Source organism: Manacus vitellinus, unplaced genomic scaffold, assembly GCF_001715985.3.
Source record: "Manacus vitellinus isolate BGI_N305 unplaced genomic scaffold, ASM171598v3 scaffold_5_pilon, whole genome shotgun sequence".
Lineage (NCBI taxonomy): Eukaryota > Metazoa > Chordata > Aves > Passeriformes > Pipridae > Manacus > Manacus vitellinus.
This window is the reverse complement of record NW_021940682.1, coordinates 21,541,295-21,563,516: the sequence shown is the minus strand read 5'-3', so window position 1 is coordinate 21,563,516 and position 22,222 is coordinate 21,541,295. Positions and strand designations below refer to the sequence as shown.

The 22,222-nt window shown below is 35.9% G+C and overlaps 1 protein-coding gene across 2 annotated transcripts in view; it reads right to left on the bottom strand.

The window, feature by feature from the left end:
- CDK17 (cyclin dependent kinase 17) overlaps positions 1–9,536 on the bottom strand; it is a 52,014-nt gene extending 42,478 nt beyond the window's left edge. The window contains exons 1-2 of one of the 2 annotated variants that reach the window (XM_018080510.2): positions 9,388–9,536; positions 4,869–4,907 (exon numbers count right to left, since the gene is read on the bottom strand). In XM_018080510.2, the coding sequence (XP_017935999.1) occupies positions 4,869–4,907; positions 9,388–9,505 (157 nt within the window). In that variant the 5' untranslated portion in view covers positions 9,506–9,536. The remainder of the gene's footprint in view (positions 1–4,868; positions 4,908–9,387) is intronic. The other variant, XM_008920240.3, reaches the window with a different exon arrangement.
- Positions 9,537–22,222: the final 12,686 nt, after the last annotated feature.

Sequence of the window (22,222 nt, the reverse complement as noted above, 5' to 3'; positions counted from 1 at the left end):
TCACGGAGGCTCTGAACTAGAAACCAGTACAGTTCTCTGGGGAAATGATGTTATATTTTGAGCTCTAATCTTAGACTTGCCCTCAAATGTCATCCTCAGAGACTGGAGAACAGACAGGTAGAACTCCAGCTGTCCTTACAGCATAAGACTTCTGCAGCACCTGGGCAGTTCACTTGTTTTGGCTCTCGCTGCCACAACCATTCCAGCAAGGGTCTTGTTAATTATTTATCTCTAGCTCTTTTTCCTTACCCTGCTCTATAATTTGTAATTCCAAACTGATATGGAAAGAAGTTGAAGCAGGGACTTCTCAGTGGTTCTTTTTAAACTGTATTTCGTTGGTTGTTATTATATTCTCTTCCTATTTTGTCTAAAAAATCATGAGATCTTTGACTCATCTTTCAAGAAATGCCATTTCAACTCTTACATTTCTTATGCAGCCTACTAAGCTATCACACAAATCTAGTCTTTAAGTGCGGACAAAGTTAACATTCTCAATGAGAATATAAATTATGTATCATAAATTATGTGTTATACTGATGTACAGGATGACCATATGTATTTATTTTCAAAGTCTCTGAACACTTTTTACAATTAAAAATATTTTATATCTATATAAACATTAATTTTATATCTATAAAAACATACACACCCTTTTTTTAATGCCATGTTCATGTTATCTTAAGTGTACACCTTCAGCAAGGTTGAAGACTGGGCAATGCATGGTGATTAGGCAGTGTTGTATTACTCGATTTTCAAGTCTGGTGAATGCTGAGCTGACCATTTATTTCAATTGGATAATTGTCTTGTATTTCTCACTTTCTATCACTCAAACTTCCGTTACTATTAGCATGACCCAAAATAAATACAACAGCACTATCCAAAGACAACACTGTATAAAATACAACCAAGCCTGGCTTATTAACCTTGTAAGAGTTGCTAGACCATGTTACTGATTTGTTTCAGAATACACACATATACTTTAAGAAAATAGAGTACCCAGTAAGGTACCACTGCTTTGCTAAGTTTGAAATAATGCCAACACTAAGGCTAACAAACAAAAAACCCCAGAAAATAACTCAAATGAGACACTGAAATCTTTCAGTTATGAAATTACATAAATTCATGTTTTAACATAAGTGGAACTGTCTTTTATTACTTCATAATTATGAGAACTGCCAGAATCAAGTAAAACATTGGTGTATATAACTACTAAGTAGCCTGTCTGAGGAATTAGCTAAAACCAAGTATTTCATAAAGATTTTTCCTTTAACTGCAATTTAAATTAACCATAAAGCCTGACCTGAAATTACTCCTGAGTTAAGCAATTTTTCAATAAATCCATGATATTTCTTTTCCTTGTCCATCTATAAGAACAAAGACCTACACTACCACTTTCTTTCCTGTGCTGGATTTACTTAACTGGATTTACTTAATCTAAGCTCCAGAGAGCCTGCAGAATTGCCTGGCATTTCTTGGCAAGGCCTCAGCAACTGACATACTGTCACACATCAGTCAGCTGGTGGATTAAAGAAAGAAAGTGTTTTCATTAGGAATGTAAATGCATTTTAAAACACATTTTATGAATATATAATACCACATACTCAACTACCTCTTTCTTTTTTTTATGTCCCATGAGTATCTCTATTATGTGACAAAAAGACCAAGCTGGTTTTCAGATTTCACTGCCTAAATTTTGGAATGATATTTGCTTCAGCTAGCTTTAATAAAGAACCAAAATCACCTGTCATACAGCACGACATTATCCCTTAAATCAAACATCTCTGACAGAGCTGATTAAGTCTGCAAAAAAATATTCTATTCCATAACCGTTATCCATTCTGGACATGGAAACCATACAAATACATAAATATGTATTTTAACTTCATACAAATAAAGTACACAACTGGAGTTTTTTCTAATCAAGTGATACTGGAGACACAGAATTTGATTGCTGATTTGGGTACAGAATGGGGACTGAACCCAGGCATGTTCCGTATTCTAAGTAAGGATGAACTCTGGGTGACAGCAAGCCTGCCACAATTCACTGCTGCTACCTAAAATGTAGCTCAAGGTCCTCCTCCCACAGAAAAGAAGTGTAATTTTGATTTAGGTTTTAGAACTAGATCACCATGGAGTACACAGAGCGGGTGCTGGCAGAAAGGTGGGGGCAGAACCTCACTCACCACTCTTAGCTGCAACTTGACTCTGGACTGGCTCAACTATAACAAAATCTCAGTAAATGTCCCAAGAATCCGCTACCGGTTTTTATAGGTCAGGATTCTACATAGTTTCTTTTCCACCCACCTTGACCTCACCCTTGCTCCAGAAAACTTCCAAGGCTGTTTTTTTTTTAATTTTCCATTTTGATAGAGAATGAAAAAGTGTCAAAAATCTACATTTATGAAACTAAATATTCATTCTCTAAACAGCCTTGCATTCATGAAGCTTGTGATGCATTATGACAACCATTTAAGATTATTTATATAGGTCTCTCAAATGCCACTGTCATAGAGCTTAATCATATTTTGGCATCATCTACTACACATTCACTTAACTGATCTGAATGTATGCTCTGTTAATAATTACTCAATTTTTACATGTGTCTCAGCAATAAAAACTGATTTTTTTTTTTTTACTGAAAATACAAAATATTTTGAACAAACTGTTGAAGAAGCTGTTGTCAAGAAGCTCTTTATTTCTTCAGAAAGTGTAGAATGTAAGCAGGTGAATTTCTGACATTTTAGAGTTGGCATGCTGCACTGTACAATACTTAATCATACTGCTATAAGGCAGTCAGATCCACTCAGTAAAATTACTTGATTGCAGGTGACAGCTCCCATATAAGTTATATTTAAATAACTCAAAGCAGCAATACGTTTTCTATATATGTACTCTCAAGGAGCTGGATGACGAACACTACAAAATACTGTGTATTTATACATTATTTTATGGGATTGTTTCCTTGGGTTCCAATATGTGATACCCAGGAAAACATTAAGTCACTCTAAAACCAGAGCAACCACTCAATATCACTTAAAATAGTATTTATTCATTAAATAATAAGATGAAACCTCTGAACTATTGACTATTAAAATATTAAAAACTTAGCAAAACCTCAAGGGATTCCTCCCATTGCTCAAAGTTATCCATCTGAGTGCAGCAGTCATGTCCAGAGCAAATATTCTTCACTTGGACGACACAGGGCAAAAAATATTTGGCAGCACATTTGAAGAAATATGCTGACAGAAACCCAGAGAAACATGGTCTTCAACCTTCGATGAGAAATGAAGTACATCAATTACTAAAATGGCACTGTAATGTCCTGTAAACTTTATTTTTTAATTTGGGACAAAAAGGGCAGACATTTTTCCAAGGCTTCTGTTTAAACTACAAAACCAAGAGATAATATGCAACGCAAGGAATGAGATCAAGCCATCTAAAAAAAAAACCACTAAAAAAAGCCTTCAAAGCTGACTTCACATGCAGTGAGGTTTTCCCTCTGGTCTGGATACCAAGACAAAGATTACAATCAAGTGAAATATATTCAAAGCCAAAAACCTGCCTTTGAGATTTACGTATTTCACAGTGTTTAGAAAATAATTCTCAGGCAGTATTTTTGTTCATCAGATCTGCACTGGAACACAGGCATGGCAGTTCTGTACCTCAAATCATATAAGCATAGCAAACCATCAGTTTAAAATCGTAACTGCAGAAGGCATCACACTACACCAAATCCTTCAGAAAACTGTTTTAGCTACAATTTAAATTAATGTGAGTCAGCATCATAGCCAAGATACAAGCATCCCTGGCCTCTATCCTTGCATCCACACACACAGCTACCCTGTAACTCCCAATGCAAACATCTGTGAGACCACGCTGCCAACCAAACCAGGAAACAGAGGATCCGGCTCCTTTTTGCCCTACTTTCAGAAATAAATTGTGTTGGCTAGTTACGTGTGTTTTACTTTTCTGTACTTAGAAACTCCATCTGAGCACCATTTGAGAACAAATCTCTACATATACACCAGTGAGCCTACAGAGTGAGCTAACAGAAATTTGGTGTATTTAGAGAGTCCACTTCTGCATCTAAGCATCACGTTCTCCTGCCAAATCTGTATTCTACTTGTGAAGGAGAACAATTATGAGTGGACAAGACCTACACATAGCCCTCCAAGACTATGAGTTTCTGCAGCATGCTTTCAGGCACTGAATTTTCATGCTCATTTCACTTCATAAGCACTTCCACACATGAACAGAGCCTCTACATTTTGTGGGAAGAAACAAAACAGAAAGAGAAGAACACTATGTTGTGCAGTGTACGTGGGATGGAGAAACCACACTGAACAGTAATAATAAAAAGGGATGTATACCATAGCACAGAAGGGTACATACAGACTATAATAAAAACACTGTCAGCACGGTGCAAAGGACAGTCCAAGGTGCAGTGTTTAGCTGTGACAACTGCCAGTGACTTGCAGTAATCTGTAGCTCTTGAATGAGTTCTAGCAATTCTGGGGATTTTTTCCCTCCCACCCCCCACATTTTTATACTGATACTTTCCTCCAACATCAACAGAAAAAATGTACTGATTTATTACCAGTAAGCATTTCTATGCTTATATTTTCAATTCAAGAACATTGTCTCGAAAATATGTTGCAACACACTGTTTTACTTCCACGCTCAAGGAATCACACAAAGCAGATGGAATGGGAGTTTCTCAGCTCTGTTAATGAGACGACATGATTACAGCTACAAAGGCATTTGGATGTTCCGAGACAGTATTGCAATGTGTCAATTTTTATAAACATTCACCCCTCTTATCAGAGTATTAACTAGTCATTAATGCCTTAAACCTAAAAAACACTTACGCACTTTACCGTAGCTGATCCTTCCATTATTACTCACACCTGTAAAATTACAAAAAAATTATGCAAGTGTTCGTGAGAATGGATCCTATGATCACATCACCGAGCTAAAACAGACTAAATGGGGATAAATATTATTCTACAAATTCATATAGCCATTTCTATCAGAATTTCACTTGTTTTGCTTATTATGTGCATGTGTATTTATCTATATATAAAAACAAAACTTGACAAAATAGAATGCTTTCCAAGTTACTTACATATAAATGTAAGAGCTGTGGACATATTTTGGAACACGTCTTGCAATTATTATTAAAAGCATGCTTGGAGTTTGTGATAATGCAATTCATAACATTAGGCAATATAGCCACATTTTCTGCTTTTATTAGAGAGCATATGTATTTAAAGTATTTGCATAAATTTTACACTGAATTGGGCTTGAAATATGCATGATTTGGATATTACTTCTAGCCAAATTATATTAGTATGTCATTGGCAAAGAAAAATTTCAGGAGTAAATTTAGTCATCAACTTCTACAAATTACCATTTAGTATTTTTAATATTAATCTGAATACATATATTAAGGTAGAACCTAGAATTAAAAAAGCAAGCCGGCACATTGTTAGTATGCTGAATGAAAATATGGCAGAATGAAAAATAAACAACAAATCCACCTAATTGATTTTATATGTTGAAACATCAGAGACCATGAAAAGCTTTTGTACTTAGCTAAAAGGCTAGCCCGAAGTATACTTCATACAGTCCACAGTTCATAAGGCTTCAGATGTATTATTATGCATTTCACTGGTCACTTTATTTTTATGGTTTATGCATATGATTTGGCAATGCTTCCTCACCCAGAAGCCAATTATGATGAACATAATTTGTAAGGAAGATTTAATTATATATAGGTTTCTGGTCACTAAATAATTTGATGGTGTTAAAAAACCCCCAAAACTAATGGTTATTCTACATTCAGTGCAATAGGTCTGTGCTACTGCATTGAACAATGTGGGTTGATCCCTGCTAATCCCATTTTGCTGCTCATGGATGAGTGATGCATACTGAGATTGTAGTGACATCACATGATGAAGGAGTATGTGTATGAAATGAGATTGCATACAAAAGGTTAGCTGATTCAATGGTATCAATGTACTGCAAAGAAATGAAAAGTTATGTATCTATTTTTATGTCTGTGAACTACAAATGGGACAATTTGTTCTGCATTAGGAGTACTGTTCTTTCAGTCTTGAAACAACCCACTCAGAGCTGGAGCTAATGACAAAGTGGGCCTCTGGATGGGAGCAACAGTTATTTGAAATCACAGGCAATTGTTTGGGAGAAGAAACATTTGACAGGGGACTGAACAACACGGGTTATTGCAAAAGGGTGATCATGAGGAAAGGTCCCTGGTACTATGTACAAGTGATCTACACCTGGAATGGCAGCACTGAACTGGAACTTTATTTTAAAGATTTTACGGGGTATGTATGTGAAAATCAGAAGGACATGAGCGTGGATTCTAGGTCAGCACAATGTGATTTTCTACGGACTTAGTCCCTACAATCTCTACAGTCCATTAACACAGCTGTTTCCTAGGAAGGAAAAAAGCTAGCATGTATAAAATTATAACCTTCAGTGAACGCAGCCATCAGCATGGAATGACAGGAGACAAGATGAGCAATTTGCCAGAAAGAAAAAAAATAAAACAAAATTGGACAACAACACCGGAACAAAATGCTGCTGTAAAGGTCTTCAGTGTTCAGGGTCTAGCCTTGACTTCTGGCATAAAATGCACAGTTGCAATGCCCTTCAACTCTCACTTCTCAAGTTGATGATGTACTAATGCTTGAAAATAAAGCATATATGAAGAACCACTTTCTGAAGGCTATTTGTATCCCTGGCTTTGATTCTCTGTAGATCAAGACACTGGCATGCCTTTTAAAGTTTTTAAACTGTGCTTTTAAAGTTTCTTTAAGAGCAGATTCAAAGCCTGTAAACTGGGCACATTTGGGTTTCTCTGTTCCACAAGGTAAAGGAGCTGTTTGTTCCTAAAAGCAGAACTAAGGAGACGGTTACTCCTGCCTTCTGAGACCAGCACCATCGCAGTAAGGGATGCACTTTCAAGATCTTAATGCAGCTATCACTTTATAAAATATTCTTCAAGAGACTACATCCTCTCATGTGTCCCAGCAGGATATTTAGAGTTAGTACAGGCTTCTTACCACTCTGATTTTATAAGATGCCAAGGCAAACCATCCTCATTTAAGCAATCCTTTTTAAGCAATTTTTTTAAATGCCCACTGAAGGATTTTTTTTTCCAGGCTATGTTCTCTACTAAACTTGTCTTTCACCAAAAGAGACAACTCATTACTTGACTGTTTTTCCAGCACTTTTCAGTGCCCAAACCCTACTCTTTCCAAAATATCTTCATCTGTGGGAAAGTTAGAGCTTCCTTTACAAAAGCAAGACTAGTAAGCATTTTCCAACCCTACTTCCTAAGAAAAGTAGGGTTGAAAAGGAAAAATAAAGGAAAATAAAAATTCATAATGTAGTATCCTGTTCATCTCTGCAAGATCAAAGATAGGACAGATACTAATAAATGCATTCTGTAAGAATCCAAAAAAGGTAGCAAGTGTCAGTGAAACTTTTTTTAGTGACAGAAAATGATGAGTAAAGATTACACACAAAAGTACAGTATATATTTCTTCTTCTTTCAAGAGACCAACAACACCGTGAATGCATCCAAAAAGACTCTACTAAGGCATCAACAACATTCTGCATGTATAAGCATAGCATATAATGTATCATAATATTAGCATATGAAGTTCCTTTTGGCCAATTAAATAACATGGAAAGCAAAATAAAAGGAGCACTAAAAGCTAAATAAAAAATTTGCAATTAGAAATATTTTCTTGAATTGTATTTTTATCACTTTAAGTATCTGCTGAGAAGTTGCTTGTCACAGTTTGGCAACAAGCATGGAGAAGACATCTAAGTATTGCTCTTTGGGATAATTCTCAGATAAATATTACAAGCCGCAAATGGATTCACACATGGTTTAAGATGGCATAAGCTCACATTTCTGTAAACAAGTTATTGTGTTCTCTGTCTCCTGAGCTGACAGCCAGGACATGGTCCAGTTTAAAGTAAAATGCTTTTATTCTTCCTGAATTCAGTTTTCAAATGAATCAATTCAGCAACTCAGTCCACTACATTCACTGATGCTGGTAACAATGCTTATTTCTTAGTGTGAAAACAGTTTTCTTAGCACTTATTTACATAATGAAATCAATCTTGCAGAAGTAAATACAGGTCTGAAGAAAATATGCATCAGTAACTAAGGTGAATACAAATAAAATCATGTGGGACAACCCAGTGCCTCAGAAAGGACTTAGTAGATATCAGCGTAAAAATACTGTAATTGTTGCTTTCAGAGCAGACCTGTTGTATCAACACATAAAAAGTTGTAATAAACCTTGTTTCCCAAAATACTGGGCAAGGCCCATGATAAAAACAGGACAAAAGCACGAATATACCAGGGATTAAGGGCAAAAATGAAAAACATAACTAACTTTGTTTTGCCAAAGGTAAATACAACTTCCAAAACCTTGGTATGCAACTTATCTAGAATGGGGTTTTAAATGTCTGCAAGGCAAATTCCATTGCCTCTACCTCTGTTCAAATTTCCCGGCCCTGTCAGTTTTCAGTGAGAAAATTCAGAATTATTTATTGCTGTGAAGTGGGGGAAAAATAAAATTCAGACCACTTGCTAATTGAGAAAAATCTTAGATGTCGGCAGAGTAAAAAATAGTCAGCACTGAAGATGACTTAAATGCTTCAGCCCAGGAAACAGAACAAGCAACAAAACCCCTTCCAGTCATTATTACAGCAGACTGCATTCAAAAGCTGTATCATCATTAATGTGGACTTTACAGCAGCTAGTATGTTTATGGGATCAGCCAAAGACTTCTGTAAGATACACAGGGGCAAGCTGGTTATCCTGAATGTTTCTAGTCACCCTGATATTGGTGAAGAGAAGTACGACTGAGAGATGTGAAGAGATGACAGAATTCAGACTAGTGCCCTGCACCACCAATGGGAAGGAAAACAGTTTTATGTATAATACTTAAGCAATTAGTATCAATCATATTACTAAATAATGATTTTGAGAAAAGACTCAGTTTGAAGCCATATGAGCTGATATGAGACCCAGTAAATTCATACAATGGGTTTGTTTACTGAAAGAGCATCTGTGAGCCTTGCTGCGCATGACATAAAAAGATAAATTTAGGTAGCTTTTGATAAATAGCTGTTTTGATATTTTTGATAAATATTGTATATTTATTGATATTTTGATAAATATCAACCTGTTGAAATAACCAGGGCAGTTGAATATAAGATAAACCAAAAGAAATGGTTAGGAAGGAAGTCCCTGCAGCTATGAAAACTAAAATAAACCCCAGCAACACTCACTTGACAAAATTCTTACATTTTCTACAAAGTGAAAGACATGCTTACCGTTATCTTTGCTGCTGTTTTCTTCAATTGTCATTTGTTCTGCCAGCTCAGACAGTGATTCATCAATGGTCTGGCTTCCCCGCAAGGTTAAGGAAAGTCTCCTCTTAAATTTTTTCATTCTATCAATATTAAGTCTGGCTTAAGGAAGCCTGAAAACAAAAATAAACAACAAAAAGTGAGAAAAAATTATTTAAGCAGAAAATGAAATTTAATTGCCTGACATAAAAATGCAGGAAGGCTTACAGAAAATATAGGCAATATCCAAGTTATCCTTAAAACAATATCCTTAAAGTAAGATTACTCTACTGGATGGAAGAAGAATGTCTTGAGAGGCAGATGCCCACACACTTTTGCAATTTTTATTTCTGTTTGGGAAAATGAGAATCTTTGTGTTTTTTAAAAAAAACAAAACAGCTAATGTGATCACTAGTTTTACAGTCTGATAATAAAACCAACTGTCATCTGAAAACTCGATAGCGTGTGCTCCATCGCCTTCTCCACAGCCTCTTCCACCAAATCCACTGAGCAGAAAGAGGCTGTAACCTTCTCTTTTTAAGCCCATTTGTTTATGATGATAACTTACTGAACTTCTCTGTATTTTGCCCTTTTCACAAAAGGAGGAAGGGGACAACGCTGAAAGCCTTAAACACAAAAGCAATTCTCAAACCTGATCCCACCTACGGAAATAAGACAGCCAGGGCCTGACAGTGTTGACTAAAACAGGTATTTCTCTGAAGCTGAGTGGTAAGACTAAAGTGGGAACAAAGCAGAAGGCACTTTCTCCATCGATAGTGATAAACTAACAAGCCATAATAACAAAAGGTCCAGGTCAATAAACATGTTGCCACAAGTCTAAGCTGGTAAGTGAACTTTGTGGTGTGCCATATGTTTGACCTTGCATGACAAGAGGCACGAGTCCCTCCTTAGTCTATATGGACAATTCACCCTTGATGTTATTTCACAGTAACTTGTTCATCTGCTCACAACCTCTAAGATTCACATGTGCAGTGTCCGACACAAGCAGAGCATAGGTTTAAGTCTGAGCTCATATATTTTTTCCCTTCCATCAGCTTTTTTGCACTACAAAATGCATAATTCACATACAAAATCATATTTTCCTCGATGTTCTCCTTTAAATAGAGAAATGCAGGAAGTAGTATGCCACAAATCTACATTTATTGTATTGACAGCATTCCCTTAAGCATACACATTTCAACTGTGGAACTTACTCTTTGTTTAGATGCTCCATAATAAAAAGGAAAACAAAGTGGTGGAACAAACCTGGAAGTGGCTGCGGGTGGTAGGAGAATGCATACATAGACTGAACTATCACAACACTAGATTGCTTAGGACAGAAAAAAACACATTAGGTATGGATAAAAGAAGACCTTTGGGATATGAGCTCCAAAGTCTGAGATGAACAGTAAAATCATTGGCAAAGCAACAGCTGCATCCAAGGGGAAAGAGGTGGATTACAAAACGGTAACATCTCAGACAACCACAGTTAGTATAAACAGAAACAGTGGGGCACCGGGTACAGATATATAGGAAATAAAATATACCGATGGAGATACAGTTAAGACAGCAGTTTCCAAACTGCCCCTTTAATGCACTACTGTATGTGCAATAAAGCCATGCCTTAGTATAAGTAATTTTGCTCAAAAGCAGGATATGCTTATTGTTAAAAACCTGCATTCAGAAAACATTCCAAGGGGAACATTTAATTCTCCTGTTCAGGACCAGCTTTAAAGACCTTACTTGAAACGGTTTTATTTCTGCATTTAACTTTCCAAAAACAACGGTTCCTGTTTCTCTTAAAAACCCAGTTTTGTAAAATATTTGGAAGGACACAGCATTTATATGTAGTTTTCTCAATTCTCCCACAATTTTCTTTGAAACCTGCATTTTCCTACATGTATTATTCTCAAAAAGATACATGCAATTTTTAGCTATGTAATACCCTAAAGCTACTTGACAGCACAACAATTTCTTTCCAATTTTCCACTTGGGCAGTAACCAAAAAACCAGGTGCCTTTATAGGGAAACAGGCTGTTCCTGGATTTTGATTTTGCAAGTATTTAAGCTTACACAATTTTTTAATTAAAAAGAAGGTCTACTGCTGAAGAATATTACATATAAATTAACAGATGGGTGGATTAGAAAATCTAAGAGACATTCTAAATCTCAAGCTAATAAAAAAGCAAGTATTTTGTTAACTATAGTTACAACATTTCTCCTGTTAAAGGAATGTTTCGTGGAGCAGCTAGGATTCTGATTAAGTTCACAGCTTGATTTTCCAAGAATTTAACAGTAAAAAGGAATAAGGAGTGGGAACGTACATGTGAGTGAATGCTTCCTTCTACTGAAATGTAATTCTGTTTTTATAAAGGAAAAGATGCTCACAGAAATGAAACCAAATTTTCCTCCCTTAAAGCACCAGTATTCTTGCTAATCCAGATTTGTAAAGGAGAGGGGGGAAAAAAGAATGGAAGGAGAAGTGACTAGTATCGAGCATTTGGAAACGTCCTATCTTTTTGACTTCTTCATTCTCACAGCCTAAGTTGTAGAGCCTGCTAAGTCTTGGTAGTTTGAGACCAGATATCAGTGAATGGAGCTTTGAAAATGTCACCTATACAATCCAAAGCTAGCACTGTTTCTTTAAAATGACAGCAATTTTGCAGAAAAGTCCTTTTTAATTCAGTTTAACAAAACTGGAGGGAAATTGTCTGACACTCATTTTCACCAATTCATAGCAGATGCATACTTACCTCCTTTTAACAGTAAATCTAATTTAAATCCAAACTAGAATTACTCGATTAGTAACAGACATGTAATAGCAATGATTAGATGTAATAAGACTCATGATGTTTCTCCAAATTCTTAAAAATTGTGAGAAGAATATACTGTTATTTTTATATTTAGTTCTAGAATAGAAACCACAGCTTGACTGTTCTATTCTGTAAATTTACCTACTCTGAATACATAATATGCAAATCAAATATTTTAGATGTCATAGCAGATAGATGCATACACTTGAATGCAACTAAGGCAAATTCTAGTCTTCTGCAGACAGAATGAGGACAAGCAATCTCATATGATACTATCTGATACAACCCACAAAAGCTGGCAAAGACTGTTCAATCCTTATACTGATATGATATGAAATGAAGGAAGCAACAATGTATCAAAGGAACTGCCGCTTCTTACAAAAGATCTGCAGTATAACCCTGAAAAATTGGTCTTTTTGTCTTTAAAAGCAACAGAAGTTAATCCTTGAAAAAAATGCCAAAATTTACATTTTCTGTTTTCCAACACTGTCATTAACTCATTTGCCTTCAATAGTCTTAAACCCCTGTTTTGAACCCAAAGTCTCTAAATGTGATCTTTATAACACAGTTCTGAAAACAAACTCCAGTTTTTAAATCATCCAGGTTAAGATCAGATTTAAACATATGGGTTCTGGCTCACCTTCTCTGAATCAGACCAATCCTTCCCACAATGCCTATAGTATAGCACTTCACATTCAGCACACACAGATGTTCACAACACCCTGGCTATATAGCAGACAGACATTAAAGCATTTTGATTCCAAAAGAAGTAACTCAACCAGATGCCGCACTCGTATATTCACCAAAAATCAGAGGTCTTAGACTGCCAATGGCTAAATCCTCAAAAAACCCTACCACTTCCTTCAATCTCCCAGACCCTTGGTACCTTCATAATGAAAAAAGGAATGCATAAGACCTTCACACAATTAACATGCGTGCTTAATCCCTGTAAGTTTAAAAAAATTCAGCTAAAATGTTCAAAATTAAGTTATTTAACAGCTTAAATTTTAGTTTATTTCAGGAGGATCACAAATACCAAGATTACTACGATTCTGTTGATTCAAAGCCCTTTGAAGTCAAAGGGAACCTGTCCTTCAACTTCAACAAGCTTTGCATCAGTCTAAGTGCTGACTCTTCTGCTTCCAGAAGTTATATTGCATTAAGATACATCTACATAGAAATCAAGCACTATAAAAGTACTTTCCAACTTAGATACACACTGAAGTTGCTATCTGACTGCTTTTACAAGCTGCTTTACAAGGCAATAGGTGTTTTCCAAACATCCAAAGGCAGTTCTTGTTCCGGAAAACTCACCTGTAAGATGACAGCTGAAGTGGGGAGGAAAGGAGAGGATCAGAAACCCTACCTAACAGCATGAGCAACAGCATGGATGCAGCATGGTCACTAAGGAGGTTAGCAAACTAAAGCCACAGGCAGAAGACATCAAAGAAAGCAGGTAACAGCACACCATATGAACTCCTTGTGTCAGAAAGAGTGGTCGGAAAAGCTTAAAGTGCTGCAAACGATATTAATTAAAAACAGGAACAGGAAACACCTGTCAAGGAAAAAAGAATTCTAAAAAGAAAACCAGCTTTCTATCAAGTAATTTATATTTAATAAACTGTTCTTGATCTACCTGAATTAGAAAAACAAAACTATTGATCACATCAGCATGTTGCACATCAAATATAGAGCAAACTATTAATTACACTAATGAGAAGTATACAGATAATTTATCCAAGATCATAAACCATCAGTTTAAATGCTCATAAAATTCACACTTCCTTACAATCACAATTCTACTCTACAAGAATGGATTATAAATACAGCATCTTAGTCATTGCATCTGTTCTTTGTATTTGTTTCAACTTACATTTGTTCACTTCAATGAAGAAAATTTTCTACTGCATTTTTCTACCTCTGGTCTTTAGAAACAACACCAGACCCAGCAATTAGACTCTATTGTCAGGAACACAGCTACTTAAAAAGTTATTAGCTTTATGCTGCATTGGGTCAAAGAACTGACACTGTACAGATAAACATCTGACAAACAAGGCCTTTGTTACTGATGAAAGAAAAAACTGTGAAGTCAAATATCACAGCTTAGTTTGACCTCCCAAGTGCTAAAAGGGCAAAAGTACCCTCATAGCCTTTTTCTTATGAATAAAACAATATCCAATATGGAACTAAACTTTTGAGGTGAAGCTCCTTTTTATGTACTTACAGAATCACAGCCAAACAATTACTCAAAACTGGAGGTAGAAAGGTACTCACAAAGGTTAACTTCTTATCTTGAGGATAGTTTTACTAGGTAATGTAGGCAAAGAGGCTCCTCACAAAGGGAATGAGAGCATCTATATTCAGCTCCTGATCTAGATCATCAACTGGAAGAACCATTGCAAACAGAGGAAATATATGGAAATTACCCTGTTCTAATTTAATTTAGCCTGTGAATACTTTTCTGTATCTTCACCCCCCCACCCAATCCCTTTGCCTTTAAAGAGTAGCGAAGGACAGAAATTAATAGAAGGAGTTTTGGCTTCTTTTTAATTAATCCTTTAAGTTAAAAAGCATACTGATCATTATGATAGGCATATTTAACTACTGGTATAGAATTTAAAAGAACAAAAAAACCAAAACCACCAAATCTGCCAACAGGGTCAAATCTTGCAGTCCTTTTTTCATATTCTATGCTTATTTCTCTGGACTCAAAAAACTTTACTCAGGTACTCATTACAAGTCTACATTCTTTACAATATAGACATGTATTCTCTACCACACAGATTCAAGCCATACCAAACACCAAAATCACCAGAGACATACTATTTGATAGATCTCCCTAGATTAGATAGATTGTACTGATTAATAACTCCATGCTAATTATCAAAGGCTCTGTTCTCTCAAGTGCCAAGTTAAAAAACACAGTATGAGTCTGGTTAAATTGGCTGACATTTAAGCCAACAAAACAAATGAGCTGACTGTCAAAGCTTCTTGCAGTTGCTGTCAGATCCATAAATTGAAAGTCCTTTTTCTATTGAAGGGAAAGGCAAAAACTATTTATGCATGGATGTAGCATAAATACTACCAGAGAGCCACAGAACTTTAGATCCTGGAAGATAAGTGAGCAGTGGAAACCAAAAGCAATATCTGTAATTTTATGAGCTTTGATTAGTAAGTATTAAGCCTTAATGCAGCATTCAGGAAAAAATATTATAAAAAAAGAAGCTGTGCACAGAAAGCTTGCTATTCCCTAATACTGAGATTATTTTAGTAACATATTTACAATGTTGCAGCCATCACCTCTAGGACAATTTTCCTCAGTCTTGCAAACCAGCAAGTTTTTGGAAGAAAATTGAGCGGAAGACAATGTTGGTTCTAAGACTGAAAAGCATCTCCAATCTTTTGTGAGCCTGAGCAATTTTGCCAACAAAAAGCATGATTTTCAAGGCTTGCCTTCCCCCCCCCCATTACAATTCAGGCATCAAATCAAAGAATCTCATACTGAAGATCTTTCTCCCAAACTCCAGCAGCTCTCAGCCCAGCACCACCCGTCCTGTAAGCATCTGAACTCCCACGACCAGAGTCTTCCACATTTGCTTCTTGTTGTGCTAACAAGAAAGTTTTATTTACAACATGAGAGCTAAGGCAATGACAAGTTTTCAACTTACTTCAATATTCTTGAATCAAGCATCGAGACACAACAAAGACACTAGAACAATATAAACCAAAAAAACCTAAAGCAACACCTGATTTGGATAAGCAAAGAAGAGGGGCACAAGTTTCTAAACAAGATAAAAAAAAGAGTTTGGCCTTTTTCTTTTAAAATAAAAATTCATTAAGAGGGAAAGCTGTTGAGGAAACTTTATGGTGGCCTGCCTGGAAATTAACCACCAAGTGAGAGCTCACCCCAAGAAAAAAAATCTTTGTAACTGTTAAGACTGCAGACAAAATGAAGGCAGTCATAAAAAAATTAGTTTTCTGTGGCTAATCATTATAAATTTACAGCTCACAATTTCTACTACAAATGTCAAATTTTTGGGTTTATGACATGTTGAACCTGAGTACACGTTCTGTATAGTTGTGAATACAAAAAAAGCCCCATCAAGCAACCCAGAGAGAAAGGCCTGACATAAAAGCCCACAAAGCAAATGTAAAATCAAACCCTTCCACAATTACTGTAGGCAGACATCTGTGCCTAAGAGTAATATTAAAGAGCCACGAATGGTTTAAAAACAGACAGCATTGAACGCATTTCTGTTACATTTCTATGTACATGCAGAAGATTAAAAAAAAAAAATTGTCCAGGAGAAAGTTGTTTCACAGTAACTGACAGTTTGGTTTTATTGATTTTTTTTTTTTGGTTGATTGTTTTTAAAAGAAAGGACAATATAGCAACACTGGAAGAATTTTCAATTAGTGAATTAAGAGACCAATAAGCAGCATGGTACAGATCATGTTCTACAGAACTGATGAAATATATGTATATTTTTCCAACAAGTAACAAGCCACATATCAGATCTGATGCACTGAAGGCATTACATAAAACAAGATGTTAAGAAAAAAAATGGTATGAAAAAACTGACACTGGAGACATTTAATCCATATGATTTATCAATCTTTTCTGTATTCTGTATTTTTCTAGAGATTTCTGATGATAGAAATATTGTCAATGGTACAATTACTGTTCCTGAAGTAACAGACAGAGAGATAGAATACCTTGGCTACAACTAAGAAAGCAACTACTGACAGAAACAACAGCCTAAACAGGTTTCTTATAGCCAGGCTGAGCACATTTAATACCTCCACTGAGGTATTTCAAAGGTAATTCCAAAGGAGCAGTAATTAAACTTATTCTTGCAATAAACAATCTTTGAACTGTGGTTCAAAAATTTGTTCGAATTCATGAATGTCTTTTACATAAACTTATAAACTGCTCTGATTTAATAATTTTTTTAAAACTTGCAAATTACCATAGTTTCTTCTCTTCTCTTCTCCAATCTTGTAATTAGTACAACTTCAGAGATTCCTCAGTAATAGAAAATCTCTGAACAATAAGTCAATTACAATTTTTTTCTGCTGTATTGATTTTTACATAGCAGTCAAGATATCTCAGCATGGCACCAATTTGTTCTGTTATAACATTCAGACAAATGTTGCTACATCTGTCTGAAGTGTTCATGCTGCCATTTAATGGTCAACTGAATATGCACACATGGATCATTTCAGTATCCATTGCCAAGGATACTAAACATGTAAGGCAAATTATTATCTAGCTGACAACCTGGGAAAGAAAGAAGAGTTTTAACATATGTTTGCCAAGTGGCTTTGCAAATAGCTAGGTTGGCAACAAAAAGGTGGTGGCAATATGCCCTACAAGGCAGAGAGGAAAGCACGAGCCTGCTTAAGTCAATTTAATACCTCCACAGAAGTAGAATACTGGTCACTACTGCAAATCAAATCCAAGGTATAAGACTGTCCTCACAGGGAGCACTATGACAGAACTACTGTGTACCAGAAAAGTAGCCTGAAAAACCACAGTTTTGCCTTAAGCTTTTTTAGCTTAGCTAAACAAAAATTGAGATCTGAAATAAAACTAATCTGTGAACAAAATAAAGAACAACAGCAAATGCTGTTGAGGAAAGATGACATGGGAAAACAAGAACAAATGCCTATGAAATAGAATGAAACACAAGTGCCTTCATTCTCTGCAGTAGGTTCAGCCCCTTACAATTCCCACCACACAATATCTACATGCAAATACCTTTTTTTCTGTCTCTATACTTCTCCTGCATCAACATCCTGCTCCCATATTAAGTCTGAGCAGCTGACGGCCTTACAACAGGTATTCTTGAGGGTTGAAGGAGCCAGGGGAAAAAAGTTACATCTTCATTTAAATATACAAAATAAAGCAACTGCCATGCATCAAGCTGTCACAACTGTCACTGTTGGCTTAAAAAACAAGAACCCTACATGGAGACTAACACATACAGAGACTAAAGATCACTTGATGTTCCTTTTCTTTGCCTGTGCAGGTAATTCTTCCCTATGTGTCTTTCATAATCTTACACTTTGGTCTTCCTCCAGGTAACTGAGGCTATTCAGACAAGGGTTCCCAGATTCTGAAACTAAGCAGAACAACTAAATTACAGCTACGTAATCTGGGCGACTCCGGTTAATCAGTGTGAGAGGCCACTCCCTCCCAGACTGAGCAAACAGTCTAGCACATCAAAGGACACTTACTAAAACATCACATTACCTTCTCTTACTATAAACAATTCTCTACCTGAAGGTATCCAAACAAGTTTTCTGGACCTTGAACAGAGACCAGCTGAAGATTAAGAAACAACAACAGGTTATACAGAACTGAGAGAGTGACAAGACTTCAGCTTGACTCAGTAAAGAGGAGACAAATGGTAACAAAAAAAAAAAGGAAAAAATATGTATATGTAAGTGAATGTCAAATCAGTAAGACAGCATTAGTATATAGGAAACCTTGAAAAGTAACAACTATTAATGTCAGTCAATACCATTACACCAGACACAAAGAATTAGCAAACAAAACCTGAAAGACAAGTAGTCTCCAGATTTCTTTTTAACAGAATTTAAAAAAGGTAAAATAACTGTGACTAATACCAGGTAAGCAACACTGGTACTGTCAACAAAAGCAGGCCCACACACATGGCATAGCAGTATTTCTCTAGGACCCTGCAAGCTACAGTTTAAAGGCTGAGTAAGGACAGACGGATATTTTATTACAAAATCTCTGTAAAGCAGCAGTGAAAGGATCACACAGTATGTACAGAGCACTGGTCTGAAACAGGTATTTGTGCTGGGCAGATCCATTTGCTTTCTTTGGTTTCTTGAGTAAGAAGAAAAGAAGTGACACTTTGTATTTGTCTTCAAAATAATTTCTTCTGATTTATAAACACCAGCATTCTTCTGCCGTTAAAGCCTAATGCTTACAGAGTCTCATCCTGGCAAGGACTAACATTGGGCCAAACTCTTTCACAGCAAACTAATTCCCAATCTGGATGTTAATCACATTGCAGAGGCTGATATTGCTATTGCTGTCAGTGACCTGAATAAAGTTGTCAAACTGTAAGATTTGTTTAACAAACAGAAACTGTTTTATGAAAAGGTAAATTTAAATTGCTGCCTCTACAGAGACAGTAAGTTTCCCTAAAGAGACTTACTTCAGCATCATTTAATATCATAGTCTAATACACATCTGTATCGAAACTAAGTTTTTCACTTGGAGAAGTACTGAAGTAGTTTTGCTGTAAAACTCCAAGGGAGGAAAAAAGAGCCCTAACTGTTATTATAACGTCACTAGATGAGATAACTCTCAATATAGTCCAGCTGAGCTACAATCATAGAATGGTTTGGGTTGGATGTCCTCAAAGGTCATCCAGTCCAACCTCCCTGCAATAAGCAGAGACATCATCAACTAGACCAGGCTGCTCCAGAGTCCTGTCCACCCTGACTGCGCATATTTCCTGGGATGGGACATCTACCACCTCCCTGGGCAAACTGTTCCAGTGTTCTACCACTCGTTGCAAAAAATTTCTTCCTTTCATCTAGTCTAAATCTACTTTCTTTTAGTTTACAATCGTTACCCCTTGTCCTATCACAACAGACCAAACTGAGTTGCTCAAGGACACGTAAGACTCCTGCTCCTCTAACATGGAAGAGATGTCCAAGCTCTTCTAATCGCTTCCTCCCTCCTCCATTACATTCAGTAACTTGGTTCCCATAATGTTTTTTTCTTTCTGGAATCTAAGTGCTGGGATAAAGAGACACATAAAAGAAAATTCATGATAAAGCAGCACTAACATTCAAAACTAATATGCCAAGTTTAAGGGCAACAGATGTTATCTTACTAGTTGTTTTTTTTTTTCCTCAGCTATTTTGTTCTTTGTTTCTTAACCTTCTTTGGAAAACCTTGGGTTGTTTTTTTCCCTGTATTCAACCTTTGATATCCAAAGTCCAATTTATGTCATCTGCCATCTCACGGAGTAGAAGATTATGTTTTGACTGATATAACAGAAGGCCTATTTCTTTAAACTTTTAGAATATGCTATTCTTCTACCAAACTACTGTTTCCACGTCAAGTACTTGAGCTGATCTTGAATTATACAGCTCAAAAGCCTTGGAAAACAGTATCCTTTTCCCAAAATATTCTTTAAAACAATATTACATGCATTTTAAGGGAAGTATATATTTGTTTTACCACCCAGGTATGCTCCCTTTCAACATACCCAAGCATATTGGAGAGTAACCAGAAGAATCCTCCCACTTCAGTTTACTTCCTTTTGATAACTACGATCTATCAGTCTGAAATTAAACAGTCCAAGAAGCTTCTAGTTTTTATTTGCAGTACTTGTAATTCAGATTCATAGCTTTGCTTTCTCTAAAATTAGTCTGCATTTCTGCTTAATAAAAGGGAACCCAAGAGAACACCTTCAAAAGGACCAGGGATCTATGTCTCATCAGTAATTTGTAAAAGCACAAAATAATCAAGTATTATCACACTGAAATTTTAGTTGTGCATCTTGAATACAGTTTCAGCACAACACCTGCTAAACAGATATATCTTTAAAGTAAATAAAATGAGCTATTAGACTTTTTTATTACGAAAAACAAACTACACTTGCTTTTAGAGAAGATTTTTCAAAATTAAATAACCAAAAACCCCCAACATATAAGGTTCTCCTTACACAATTATTTCACTCTTACATTCTGATGAAAACATCAGAATAAAAATCTGCCAGACTGTTGCCGTGAAGTAATTTTTTTATCTCCCTGTCCTCTGTGTTTTTAGTACATCTTTATAACACGACTTGAGAATTAAACTTCTCATCAGTTGAATGATAAAACAGAACGGCACAGGTTTTCACTATTACTACTTACTTCAGTAAACTACAGGTTTATTTCACATAGAAACAAGATACACATACACAATTAGACAAATTTATGCTTCTGTTCAGTATCAATAAGTAAACTTAGTTACTAAGTTACACTAGTTACAAAGAAATAGTAGTTTTAATGAAGGCCTGGTTACAGCAACCATATCTGCCTACTGAACTGTGTATGCTTCCTTCTGCTCAACTGTTGACATGCACTCTTCATTTGTGCCATTTCTGATTTTAATTACATGAAATAAACTGTTGGATTGCAGTCCAGCCAATATCCCATATAAAAGTATATTGTACATTCATAGAGCATAATAAACTCAAACCTTTCTCTTCCCAACATGATACATGTCATATAGGTACTATTTCTAACAGTAATCCTCTAGGCATTACCATTTCTGGCATCAGAATGACTCACTAGAACAAGCCACAGCCTTTGACTGTTGAGAGCAAATCTAAATACCATTAGGTATCAGCTGATTTCATTAATCTCATGGACTCTTTTTTTCTCAGGACTCTGTTTTGTTTAGTATTGTCATTTAAAACAATTGGGACCATCTAACTGCTCCAACACTTTTTTGGGATATTTGTATCTTTTATTCCACACTGTTGGTGAAACTTAGGACATTTCTCCGCTGTCCATCTCTGAACCCTGTATGGCCCTAGCAGAGGTTATAAGGAACACTTTTTGAAGGGATTTTTACAAGAGTATTTAAGTAACCTGGACGTTATATGAAAACCTAGATCTTCAAAATTATTTTGTTGTCTCAATAATTCAGGTTCTTCGTTCCATATAATGCTATGGTTACCACAGACTGTAAGATTCCTTGCCAAGGAACGACTATAGGCTGACACATTTGCCTTTATCTGGTCAGGTATGCATACACTTGCCTTCTGCATAATATGCACATGAATTGCTCAGGACATCTACTTTTAGGTTCTCATAATTCATTTGAAAATAGAATCCACCACAGAACTAAAACAATGTAAATAGAGTAAGATAATGAACGTTTACAGAAATTGTTTCAGAAATTCAGAAAAATTATTTTGAGAGTAGCCCTGAGGAGAAGGACTTGAGGGTGCTGGTGGACAAGA